This window comes from Polypterus senegalus, chromosome 3 (assembly GCF_016835505.1).
Source record: "Polypterus senegalus isolate Bchr_013 chromosome 3, ASM1683550v1, whole genome shotgun sequence".
NCBI classification, from domain to species: Eukaryota; Metazoa; Chordata; class Cladistia; order Polypteriformes; family Polypteridae; genus Polypterus; species Polypterus senegalus.
This window is the reverse complement of record NC_053156.1, coordinates 10,489,443-10,502,143: the sequence shown is the minus strand read 5'-3', so window position 1 is coordinate 10,502,143 and position 12,701 is coordinate 10,489,443. Positions and strand designations below refer to the sequence as shown.

The 12,701-nt window shown below is 51.4% G+C and overlaps 1 protein-coding gene across 2 annotated transcripts in view; it reads left to right on the top strand.

Annotated features, from left to right (window-relative positions):
• The window catches only part of LOC120524808 (low-density lipoprotein receptor-related protein 1-like), a 114,680-nt gene that overhangs the window by 58,154 nt on the left and 43,825 nt on the right, over positions 1-12,701 (top strand). For both annotated transcript variants that reach the window (XM_039746563.1, XM_039746562.1), the window contains exons 27-38: positions 169-413; positions 735-866; positions 943-1,170; positions 1,258-1,432; positions 8,414-8,508; positions 8,646-8,795; positions 8,882-9,022; positions 9,193-9,318; positions 9,446-9,577; positions 9,675-9,809; positions 9,893-10,022; positions 10,123-10,249. In XM_039746563.1, the coding sequence (XP_039602497.1) occupies positions 169-413; positions 735-866; positions 943-1,170; positions 1,258-1,432; positions 8,414-8,508; positions 8,646-8,795; positions 8,882-9,022; positions 9,193-9,318; positions 9,446-9,577; positions 9,675-9,809; positions 9,893-10,022; positions 10,123-10,249 (1,816 nt within the window). The remainder of the gene's footprint in view (positions 1-168; positions 414-734; positions 867-942; positions 1,171-1,257; positions 1,433-8,413; positions 8,509-8,645; positions 8,796-8,881; positions 9,023-9,192; positions 9,319-9,445; positions 9,578-9,674; positions 9,810-9,892; positions 10,023-10,122; positions 10,250-12,701) is intronic.

Sequence of the window (12,701 nt, the reverse complement as noted above, 5' to 3'; positions counted from 1 at the left end):
GCTGCCTGTGTGTTTGTGGTTATTCCTGTAACAGCAGAGATGATTGTGGGTACCACCCCGTTGCCACTGCTTGAGTGTGGGCCCTGTCCGCAGCAGCTGGCATACGATGGGCGATTTTCGTATTCGTCGCTTATTCCTAAAGCTCTTGTGTGTTCCTCACATCTGCAGGTCCGATGCAATTTACTCGGCGCGGTACGACGGCTCCGGCCTGATCGAGGTGCTCCGAGGCCACGAGTATCTGTCACATCCGTTTGCTGTCACCATGTATGGCGGGGAGGTCTACTGGACAGACTGGCGGACCAACACGCTCGCCAAAGCGAACAAGTGGACGGGACACAACGTGACTGTAGTGCAGCGAACCAACACCCAGCCCTTTGATCTCCAGGTGTACCACCCGTCCAGGCAGCCGCAGGGTAAGGACAGGATTTATAAGGATTCTCGGTGGTCCATGTTATGGTGTGTCATCCCAAATCCCAGACAGATGGCGAGAGTGGGCTTGGGGTGGGTGACCCGGGTTTATCTGTCAGGATTCGTCTCGTCGTTCTTCTGAAAATGGTGCGTGTGGTTCAAGAAGGTAACAGCATTGGGGTTGTGGGTTGTGGGGGTCATCATCATCATCATCATCTCATGGAGTGTAGGAGGTGCCTGTGCCAAGTCCTGGCGGGGATGCCTACTGAAGGCGACCGTTGTGGTGAACGCCTAATGGGCCGACTGCCTTTCATTCCCACCCACAGCACCAAACCCCTGTGCGGCCAACGACGGGCGAGGACCCTGCTCACACCTGTGCCTCATCAACTACAACCTGAGCGTGTCCTGTGCTTGTCCACACCTCATGAAGCTGCATCCGGACAAGAAGACGTGTTACGGTGAGTGCCAGTCTGAGTGACAGACTTGACTCCCACTTCCTGCTCCTCCTGATTAGACCCCCATTTCTGCCCTCAGAGTTGCGCCAGTTTTTGCTGTACGCTCGGCAGATGGAGATCCGTGGAGTGGACATCGACAACCCTTACTACAACTACATCATCTCCTTCACGGTGCCAGACATCGACAACGTGACCGTGGTGGACTTTGACGCCCAGGAGCAGCGCATCTACTGGTCTGACGTGCGCACCCAGAGCATCAAGAGAGCCTTCATCAATGGCACCGGGGTGGAGACGGTGGTTTCTGCAGGTAAGGAGGTGCTCTGGCAGGGCGGGGGGGCTCGGGTGAGCCAGTGGGCATGCAGGTGCTAACTATGCCCACACTTCTTGCCTTCAGATCTGCCCAATGCCCATGGCCTGGCAGTGGACTGGGTGTCCAGGAATCTCTTCTGGACAAGCTATGATGCCAATAAGAAGCAGATCAATGTGGCACGGCTGGATGGCTCCTTCAAGAATGCGGTGGTCCAGGGGCTGGACAAGCCTCATTGCCTGGTGGTCCACCCAATCAAAGGGTGAGTAGGAGCTGGAAAGGTGTGGGAGGCTATGGTGAGCTGCAAGTGTCGTGGCGTCCGCTTGAGCTGAGGTTGTCCTGGGCACCAGAGGCACAGAGTTGGGTTGACAGGCACAGTCACCTTGTTCTGCGTTCTTCCTAGCTGGCCCAGCTGATTGCCATCTTTAGACCCATCTTGACGAGAGAAGCCCCTCAAAGCCCTCCAGTCCTATTTTGCTGAGTGTTTCCAAAGTAACGTGGGGTCACATTTTCAAAGTCCCTAAAGTTCTCACCGTTTGTCTCCCCACTTGGTCTTGTTATTCCATGAGTCTGAGGGTCTTCCTCATGTTTGTGCGGACATTCCCATCTGCATTCTCGTTTAACAACTCACTTTGAAATAACACCTGGGTGCCACCGCACCAGGGCCCCTGCTTAACGAAATCAGTATGTGAAAATGCGACAAAATCCACATGTGAAGTAAACCCTCATGGCACTCCTTACCCGCCCCGTTCCTTGTCCCACGTCTAACATCAGGAACCGCAGTGGCGCTAACAGACCGGGCCATCGGAGCAACGACATCACCAGCCCACCACACATGAATGGACACAGCTTTGGAAGCACAGAGTTGTACTTGCGGATGCGTCATAAGTTTGTGATGCGAACAACTCCAGAAATGCCAGGCAGATGGGCAGGTGTTTAGTGTAATCCGATTTTGGGCAATGTGACAAAAACAGGCCCCGTCCATCCTGTTCGCCTCCATTCCTCCGTTGTCTGAAGTCCCCTGAGCTCCTGCTCTCCAATGCACCACTTGCCTACTTGGGCCCTTTGGCGCAGTACTTAGTAGTGGCAGCGATGCCAGCCTGGAGTCCTCTTGAGTGAGATACGAGAAGCTTGACGCTCCTGGATCTTGGGATTTTTCTGCCATTCTTGTCTCTGCTGATCCTCTCGAGACCACCGGTGGACGGCTCCTTTGAGTTCTCCCTCCAGAGATATTTGGTTGAGTTCTGTCTTGACCCCTCAAACACAGCGCTGCCTCTGTGCCACTCTCGTGTGGGCTTTGCTCAGCCCAGTCTGCGGTCTTCAGGATTTCTCTGTGCTTTGGTCCATTCAGTGTTCCCACGATTCCGACTGTTGACTCCCAGCCCCTAAATTTTCTAATATTCTAGTGAGATCTGCCCTTAACCGGTTTCCACTCTTAAAGTATCAGCCGGGACCCCCCTTTATAATTTTAAACATGTCACTCGGGTCACCTCTTAATCTCTAAGAGCCCAGCTAATTCAGTCTCCTCTCACAGCTCGGACCCCCATAACTGGCCTTCTGGACTCTCTCTAGTGCTGCTGTGTCTATTTTTGTATTATGGATTATTAAACGACACACTGCAGTCCGGGCGAGGCCTCGCTAGTGAGTTCTGTCAGGTTAGGTGGACCCTCCATGACTTGAACCACCAAGTAGGAGCTACAGGGCCCGCCATACGAATGTACACAAGGTGGGGGGTTACAAAGAGAGGCAGGAGGGCAGAACAGGGGGACATGGGCAAGAGTGGGCAACAGTGACAGAGGAGGCCTGGACCAAGACCCCTTTAAATGGAACTGTAACCTGTGCACAAACTGAAATGGGCTGAACTGGTGGGTGGGATTTCCTAATGAGAATTAAAAAAAAAAAAATGGTACCCCAGTAAAGAGGTGAGGGTACTTTTGAGACCACGGAGAGATGAGGACTAAGGGGGTTAACGGGGAGGCCTTGCATCACACGGGCTGATTTCCTTCCGAGTCCCAAACACTTCAGTCCTGTCTTCTCTTCGGCTCCTTCAGGGTTTTCTCGTGACCTCCTCTAGCATCTGTGCCACGTCCGCCCTTAAACTTTCCAGCCGGGTCCTCAAAATCTCGTCAGATTTCATTTTAAATGAACAACTGGGACCCACTGGGCTCATTTCCTCGCTAAGTGTTATCGCGCCAGTCGTGCCCAGCTCTTCATTTCCAAGGGTTTAACTCTTCAAGTCGTAACCTCCTGCAGTTGGCACGGTTGCTGCTCCCAGTAAGTCGTCCAGCTTCTGCTTTGTCCGTTTGCTAACATGGAGTCCACATTGGTACCCAATACTCTGGGTGACGCCTCACTTGGCACCACAGGTAGTGATGACATCCCGTTGGCTTTCTTATTGTCTAGCTTTTCGTGACCGTCTACTGCCGTGGGGTTCAGAAACGCTCGAGGGGTGGCCTGTCACCACGCACTGATCCTTTCAGTTGTTCAATGAGTGTCCCTTGTGCCTTTGGGCCACAGGACAACAGGTTAGCCTGAGTGTGCCTGTTGTTGTCTCCATCTACTCCTTGTGTTTGCCTCGTCTCTCAGTAGCCCCTTCCACACTGGCATTCAGACCCAACGTTGTACCCTCAGTGCAGTGCCAAGAGCACCTCTGGGGGTCCGAGTCAAACCCACCTTCCCTCCCTGCTATGAGTTTTGTTACATTGGACAAAGTAGAGGAGAACATTCAATTGCTGAGGCTCGTTAGTTTTGCTCTTAGCTTCTTCTTCTTCATCTCCTTCTTTCAGTTGCTCCTATTAGGGGTCACCACAGCGGATCATCTTCTTCCATATCTTCTTGTCCTCGTCATCTTGTTCTGTCACAGCCACCACCTGCATCTCCTCTCTAACCACATCCATAAACCTTCTTAGGCCCTCCTCTTCCCTCACAGCTCTATCCGTAGCACCCTTCTCCCAATATACCCAGCATCTCTCCAAACCAACACAATCTCGCCTCTCTGACTTGGTCTCCCAACCGTCCCACCTGAGCTGACCCTCTAATGTCCTCATTTCTAATCCTGTCCATCCTTGTCACGCCCATTACAAACTCTGCCACCTCCAGCTCTGCCTCCTGTGCCACCGTCTCCAGCCCATATCACCCAGCTGGTCTCACTATCGTCCTGTAGACCTTCTTGCTCATACCCGTCTGTCACAAATCACTCCTGACACTCTTCTCCACCCACTCCACCCTGCCTGCACTCTCTTCTTCACTTTTCTTCCACACTCTTCATTACTCTGTACTGTTGACCCCAAGTATTTAAACTCCTCCACCTTCACCAACTCCTCATCCTCACCATTCCACTGACCTCCCTCTCATTCACACACATGTATTCTGTCTTAGTGGTCCTACTGACCTTCATTCTTCTCCTCTCATATCTCCACGTCTCCAGGGTCTCCTCATCCTGCTCCCCTCTCATTACAGATCATAATATCATCAGCAGACATCACAGTCCACGTGGACTCCTGTCTGATCTCGTCTGTCCGCCTGTCCATCACCATTACAAATAAGAAAGGGCTCAGAGCCGATCCCTGATGTAATCCCACCTCCGTCACTCCCACCACAGACCTCACCACAGTCACACTTCCCTCTCTTACGTACTTCTCTGCCACTCCCGACTTCCTCATCCAATACCACAAGTCCCCTCTCCTCACCCTGTCATATTCTTTCTCCAGGTCCTCAAAGACGCAATGCAACTCTTTCTGGTCTTCTCTAAACCTCTCCATCATCACCCTCAGAGCAAACCTCACATCTTGGCATGAAACCATAAAGTTTCGCTCTCTTAGCTAAGGTGTCTAAAGATGGCATAGCTGCCACCACCACCGTGTGCCCCCCTGCATTCAGTCGTGGATTTGCTTCCATCTAATGGCATGTAGAGGTTTAGCAGCTCCAGAGCGCCCGCCATAACAAAGCGAGGCCTGAAGGGTCTCGGAGTAGATGAATATGAGGCAAGGTGGGGGGGGGGGGAGACAGGAAGTGAAGGCATTGAGGTGAGTGGGGGGAGGGCTTATTAATTGGAGCTCACGCGGGGTCAAGTCGGACCTTGGCACAAACTGCGGCGTATGGTTTTCCTATTTTTCCGTTGAAGTTTCCATTTTGAAGGCTCCAGGCAGTCCACTCCATTTTTCTTTATTGCTCAACAACAGCGTCGTTCTGCCTTCCTGCTATCTAGCGTGAAAAGTAACGGCCGGCGGCTGACAAAGGACGAGTCGCACCCCCCAGCGCTCGCGTCAAGGCGCCTCTTCTTGCCCCGCCCCGCGTCTCCACACATGTTGTTTTTCTTCCGCGCTCTTAAGTCTCCTCATCTGTTTCTAATAAATGGATTCTGCATCTGTCGCGCCCAGATCCCACTCATTCCTTTACGTCCCTTGGGATGTGGTGTAGGGGAGCAGGATGGGGGGGGGGCAAGCTTAGGAATTTCACACTCCAGCCCTGCGGTGGCCCAGGCGGTGGATTTGAGGCCCTTCTGCTTGCGCCAGCCTCCTCGGTGGGGGGGCTTAGGGGTCAGAAGTCTGGACCTCGGCCTTGAGAGAGGGTCCTGCGGGTTCTTGGAGAATTTGTCGTGGAAGAGGCAGACTGTGACGATCATTCGGGGGCATGAGTGCTGTTTTATATGCCAAAGTGACATTTTGTTATGAAATTTGGCACCTAAGCGAGTCTTTGTGTGCTCGGTGTGGTGGGCGACACGGGCACAGAGTCAGATGACTGAGGTAACTGTACCCGCTGTAGTGACTTAACAGAAGAAATGGACAACATGAGAGGTGCTGTAGGGAGGGAGTGGGGGCCTTGGCGCTGCCAGCGAGGTGTGGCCACTGAGTGAATGAATCGCTCTCTTTAACGTGGGCCGACTTGGCGGGTGACTCCGATGTCCGTTCAGCGCTCCGTCTCCTGTTCGGCTTGGCCAAGTCTGGGCGGTGACTCGCTGTCCTTCAGGGGCCAAGTTGCTCAACATCCACATGACCCGTCCTCATCTGACGTAGTGTTCGGCACGGCTTCTGGACCACTGCAGCTCTCTGCTGGCGGGAGTACCGACTGGCATGTGCCACCCAGAAGCTGTGGATGATTCAAAATGCCGTGGCCTGTCTTGGTGTTCGACCAGCCGAGGTGGGCACACGTCCTCCCCTGTCTTCAGATCACTATGCTGGCTCCCAGTTGGTGGCACATATGAGGGCTCTAATCCTTCTGACATTCATGGAGACACTTGTGAGGTCCTCGCTTCTCCTCGACCTCTCAGATCTGCTGTTAGGAGCCGTCTGGCGATCCCACCACTGCGTGGTCTCAAACATCAGTCCAAGACCCTCTTCATGTGCAGCTCCGGGATGGTGGACCGAGCTAGGTGCCAACCCCTCCATTCGAAATCCTGACTGTCTTATTGCATTTAAGAAGCGTTTGAAGAGAGGAGTGGCATATGCCCACCTCGGCTGGTTGAACACCACTCTTTAAAGTTTGTAATTTGACACCCTCTGGAGGGGGTCCAAAAGGAGCTAGTAGAAGAACAAACATCGAAAATGACATCATATTTGTAATTTGTCACCTTGAAGTAATCTAAAACGATATGCCACATGCTTAGATTTGAAGTTTGTCACTTTTAAGCATCTAGGGGTGGCTCTCAGACGGCTAGGACCACCACGAAAGAGTCCTCTGTCAAAAATCTGATCATCCTTGAGGTCGGCAGCCATGGAAGTTTTCTGCCATCTCCACACGGGTTCTGTGCAGCTCAGGTTCTTGGTCATCTCTCTTAACCGATTGGCCAGCATGGAGTTATGAATCGTGGAGACCACGGTGCCCAGGGGTCACTTCTGTGTGGCAGCCCTCCTCAGATACGGTGCCTCGATGTCACCCTGTCTGAGCTCTGCAGGCAGCTCCTCGGACCTCACGGCTTGGCTTCTCTTCAACTGTGGGACCCCCTCCAGTCAGGTGTGAGCCTCCCCTAATCAGTCCAGTCAATTGAATTGACCTCAGGTGGACCTCCAACAAGGTGTAGAAACGTCTCGGTGATGGTCAAGCGTCCTAGCAAAGGGTCAGTGTGAGATTTCAATTGTTTTGATGTTTTGTCTCAAAGTCCTGTTTTCACGCAGCCATTCTGGGGTATCGAGTGTTTCATGAAGAGGGAAGAAATGAAATGAGTTCAGCACAAGGCTGCAGCGGAACAAAAGGTGACAAAAGAGAAGGACTTTGTGACGGCCCTTTACAGCGAAGAGAAGGGTAGACTATTAAAAAGTCTCAATTAGTGCAAGCCCCCCTAACTTGGGGTGTTCATAAAAAATGTAATGAGTTACTTTATGAGGTAAAAGAACATAATAAATGAGAACAGTTGTATCAAGTATTTGAAATATTAAAAATGTGTTCTTTAGTTTAAAAATATACAGTCTAAATATTGTAGTAGTCATTTTTCACCCTCTGATGGGGGTCCATAGAGGGCTAATAAAGGATCAGAAATCAAAAATGACCTCATATTTGAAATCGGTGACCTTAAAATAGTCTGAAACGATACCCCACATGCTTATGTTTGAAATTAGTCATTTTTAACCTTCTGGCTCTTAGTGGGCTCGGACCACCAATCAAAAATCAAACATTTTATCACAGTCGTGGTCAGCAACCATAAAATGACACTCCATGTGTCCATTCCTCAAAGTTTTATGAAAAGGCGTATCCTGAACCCCCCGTGTCCCATTAGCGGGTTGAACCTCTGGGCCTGCACAACTTCAGGCCCTTCTGCCGAAGACACCGGTTGGCTTACTCTTCATCATAAGGGTGTCATTTCAGGCACAAAATATGGTGGCCTAACAGTAAGGCTGTTTTTTTTTTTTTTTTTTTGCATGTCGAGGGCCCAAAATAAGAGGGAACCCCAAAAAGCTTGCCGTCTCTCGACATCAAGATGAGTCGAAGGGGGTGCATCATGGCAGGCAAAGCCACAACGGAAGCGATTTGAGTGCGTTCACAAGGAATTCTGATGTGTGGCATGTGGTGGTGGTCCTCGTTGTCCACCTTTCTCTTGTCAATCATTCATTGGTCGTATGCCCAGTCCAGTAGAGTTGCTGCCACTTTGCCACTGGCACCTCCTCTTACTTTTCAACACCAATTATAACCTTTAAGTCAAGAATGCCATCCAGCTGGGGCACTCAAATTGAAGTGCCACCAGGGTTTGCCCTTCGCTCTTTCTGCGGGTTACTAAACTCTGCTCTTTTGTCCCTTTCCTGGCTCACAGCAAACTCTACTGGACAGATGGGGACAACATCAGCGTGGCCAACACGGACGGCAGCAACCGAAGCGTGCTCTTCAGCAATCAGAAGGGTCCCGTGGGTCAGTAAGAGCGTCCATCTTGTTTTCGGTCAAGCCCGGCCATGTTGGGAATCCTAACGCCAAGGTGTTTTTTTTCCCAGCGGCCCTGGCTGTGCCGTCTCACGGTTTCTTAGACTCTGTCTTCCCATCTGATTCAGGTCTCTCCATTGATTTTCATACTGACCAGCTGTACTGGATCAGCTCTGGCAATGGAACCATCAATCGCTGCTTTCTGGATGGCAGCGGCCTGGAGACCATCGATGGGGTGAAAAGCAGGCTGACCAAGGCCACCGCCCTGGCCATCATGGGTAGGTGGAATGCTCCGGCTAAATGAGCCTGGGCAGTACCACGCTGCTGGAGATTAATACTGCTTGTTTTTTTTTTCTCCTTTTAGGTGACAAGCTGTGGTGGGCCGACCACGGGACAGATCACATGGGGACCTGTGACAAGAAAGATTGTGGAAACTGGAGGGTGCTGAGAAACAGCACGTCATCCATGATGCACATGAAGGTGTACAACGAGTCAGTGCAAGTGGGTACGTGATGTGCCAGCACGCTGGGGATTGCTGGTGCCAGTGTCCCCGGCATATGGTTGGGGCATTGGGACTGGACTGTTGGCCACTATGTGCCAGTATGCCCAGCTTAGTGCCTGTCGGGACTTGCTTGTAGCTTCTCTTCTTTGCCTTCACGTTTTGTGTTCCCTCAGGGTCCAACGCTTGCAGCAAGAACAATGGCGACTGTTCCCAGTTGTGTCTGCCCACCTCTGAGACCACCAGATCCTGCATGTGCACAGCAGGCTACAGCCTGAAGAGCGGCCAGCAGTCCTGTGAAGGTGAGGTTGATTGTGGGTGAGAGGAGGGCCGGATTTGTTGGGGTGGTCTGAGGGATGTGCATTCAAGCAGGGGTCAGGGGGGCGGTGTTTGTGCTCCTCGCCATCCTGACTTTCCTTCTTACTGCAGGAGTGGGGTCCTTCTTGCTCTACTCGGTTCACGAAGGTATTCGGGGCATTCCTCTCGACCCCTCGGACAAGTCAGACGCTTTGGTCCCTGTCTCGGGAACGTCCCTGGCAGTTGGAATCGACTTCCATGAAGGTGAGTGCCTTTACGACCCGTAGGCCTTCTCTGCCACCACTGCAGACCCCCCGGTCCATTCTGCCACTGCTCCCATGTCCGTCTTTTGTGTTGCCAGAAAACGACACCATTTACTGGGTGGACATGGGCCTCAGTACAATCAGCAGGGCCAAGCGGGACCAGACATGGCGAGAAGACGTCGTGACCAATGGCATTGGCAGGGTGGAGGGCATTGCTGTTGACTGGATAGCAGGTTAGTGTACAGACGGTGCATTATGGGAAAAGCTTCGTGTCACCAGCTTTTTTGTCTTCATAGCCTCTGCCCTGCTCTCATAGGAAACATCTACTGGACGGATCAGGGCTTTGACGTCATCGAAGTGGCACGGCTGAATGGCTCCTTCCGTTACGTGGTCATCTCACAGGGGCTGGACAAGCCGCGGGCCATAACTGTGCATCCTGAGAAAGGGTGAGATGGCAGCAGTGATGGGTTTGGGGGTAGGGGTATAAGGAGGCTTCTCAGGACTGGCCGACCAATTGCCATCATCTTCTTTGTTTTGCCCTTTAAGGTACCTGTTCTGGACAGAGTGGGGGCAGTACCCTCGCATCGAGAGGTCACGACTGGATGGCTCACAGAGGGCAGTGCTTGTTAACGTTAGCATCAGCTGGCCCAATGGCATTTCCATTGATTACGAGGTGGGTTTCTAATAAAGGCAGAGAGTGCCACCATGTGGCTGACTACATGTGCCAACTCCCCAGGCTCCCCCAATGTAGCAGCAGCAGCGTCCTGATAGCTTTAGGAGCTCACGGCGTTGGCAGCCTTGGCTGATTATTAAACTGATGGCAGCAGAACACATAGGGGGCAGAGATAACTTGAACATCAAACATGCAATTTTATTAATTGGGACATGTGCAAGTGGGGGCTTGTGGGGGTTTACACCTGGGGCCGCTGCTCTTTGATTTCTAGACACGACTTCATAAACAAGTGTATTCAATCTGAAGATAATCCCGTCTGTGCCCGAGGCTGGCAGCCTAATCTCTGTAGATGGAGAGCCGAATCGGGCAGATAGCGAGTAGACGGAAGGAAATGAGATTCATGTACGGGACGGGGGCGGGCAGGGGGGCTCACAATCTTCGGAAGAGAGGTCAGAAGGGCACAGAAGACTCTGTGTTGGCACTGCCCACCTTGATCAGCCTGATGGCGGTACGGCAGGATAACGAGCAGACCCCCTAAGAGTGAAGAGGATGCAGGGTCACAGGGCAGAAGGGAGGGAGGAGAGTGGGCGTCGTGTGAAAAAGTAAGTGCACCCCACGCTTACCCATAAGTGGAGCGTAGAGAAAGGCGATGGACGTAATGTAAGAAACATCACGAAACAAACAGAAATGCAAATGTTGTTTGTGGGCAGAGTAAGTGCACACCACCCCCACAATCCCCAAATTTATCTCCACCTCAGAGTAGAATCCAGTGCAGCTCTGAAACTGCCCGTCGTAAACCAACCTCCGGCATTTGGTGTGGCTTGAAGTGTCTGTTATCACACCTGGCTGAGATCAAAAGAGCTCTCTGAGGCCTTCGGAGACGTTCTAGAAGCCGAGGAGTCTGGGAAGGGATTTCCAAAGACCTCCGACCAACTCTTACATCTTAATGTGTAGTGAAATACTCTTCTCATACAGAGAGATTACCAAGAGTGGAGGGAACAACTGGAAGAAGGCATCAGCAGGGTTGAGTGGTCAGAGAAGTAAGATGACGTTTGATGAGGTGCCACACGAGAGGTGGGCATCAAACTAAAAGAAGTGGCAGCTCAGGGTGTAGTGTGCAGAATTGGCTCAGACACCGGAAGCAGAGGGTGATGAGGGTGTGAGGGACCTCATCAGAATTGGCCGATGTTAAGAGTGGTGACCAGCAGGGGGCAGTGCTGGGGCCGCTGCTATTTTTAATAAATATAAATGATTTAGATAGGAATATAAGAAATAAGCTGGTTAACTTTGTAGATGATACCAAAATAGGTGGATTAGCAGATAATTTGGAGTCCGTCATATCATCACAGAAAGACTTGGACAGCAGACAGGCTTTGGGCAGATTTGTGTCAGAATTACACATAGGAAGTCAAAATGTGAGGTTTGAATACACAATGGGGGTCTGAAAATCGAGAGTCCACCTTATGAGAAGGACTTAGGAGTCGTTGTGGAGTCTAAACTATCGACTGGCAGACAGTGTTCAGAAGCCATAAAGAAGGCTAACAGAGTGTCAGGTTATATAGCGCCTTGACATGTGGACTACAAGTCACAGGAGGTTTTATAACACACTGGTGAGGCCTCATCTGGAGTCCGGTGGTCAGTTTATGACTCCATAAAGACACAGCAGCACTGGAGAAGGTCCAGAGAAGAGCGACGAGGCTGATTGAGGGGCTACAGGGGGTGAGTTATGAAGATGAAAAGAGCTGAGCCTTCACAGTGATGAAGAGGAGACCTGACTGAAGGGTTTAAAATGATGAAGGGAATCAGTCCAGTGGATCAGATGGTGACTTTAAAATGAGGTCATCAAGAACACGGGGACACAGCTGGAAACTTGTGAAGGGTGAATGTCACACCAACATTAGCAAGTTTTTCTTTACACAAAGAACGACAGACACTTGGAATAAGAGACCAGGTAGTGTGGTGGACCGTAAGACGTTAGGGACTTTCAAAACTCGACTTGATGTTTGTTTGGAAGAAATAAGTGGAGAGGACTGGTGAGCTTTGTTGGGCTGAATGGCCTGTTCTCGTCCAGAGTGTTCTAATGTTCTAAAGCTGAGACACGAACGGTGAAGGAAGAGCAGCAGGAGTAGATGAAGATGGAAGAGACAGAAATGAGAAGGTGGAGGTGATGAACGTGTGGAGTCACAAAAATGGACAGAATAAGAAATGAGACCATCAGAGGGGACACCAAGAGAGGGGGAGAAAAGGGACAGGACAGGGGACCGAAGTGGTCAGGACACGTGATGAGGAGAGACGATAAAGATGTGGGCCAAAGGGTGAAGGACAGGAGGATATGAGAGTGAGGAAGGCCAACGTGGAAAAGGATGGAAAGAAGATCTGAAGGACTGGCTAGGAGTAGGTGCAGGACGGAGCTGTGTGAAGAACATTGACAAAGCACATCATCTCTGCACAA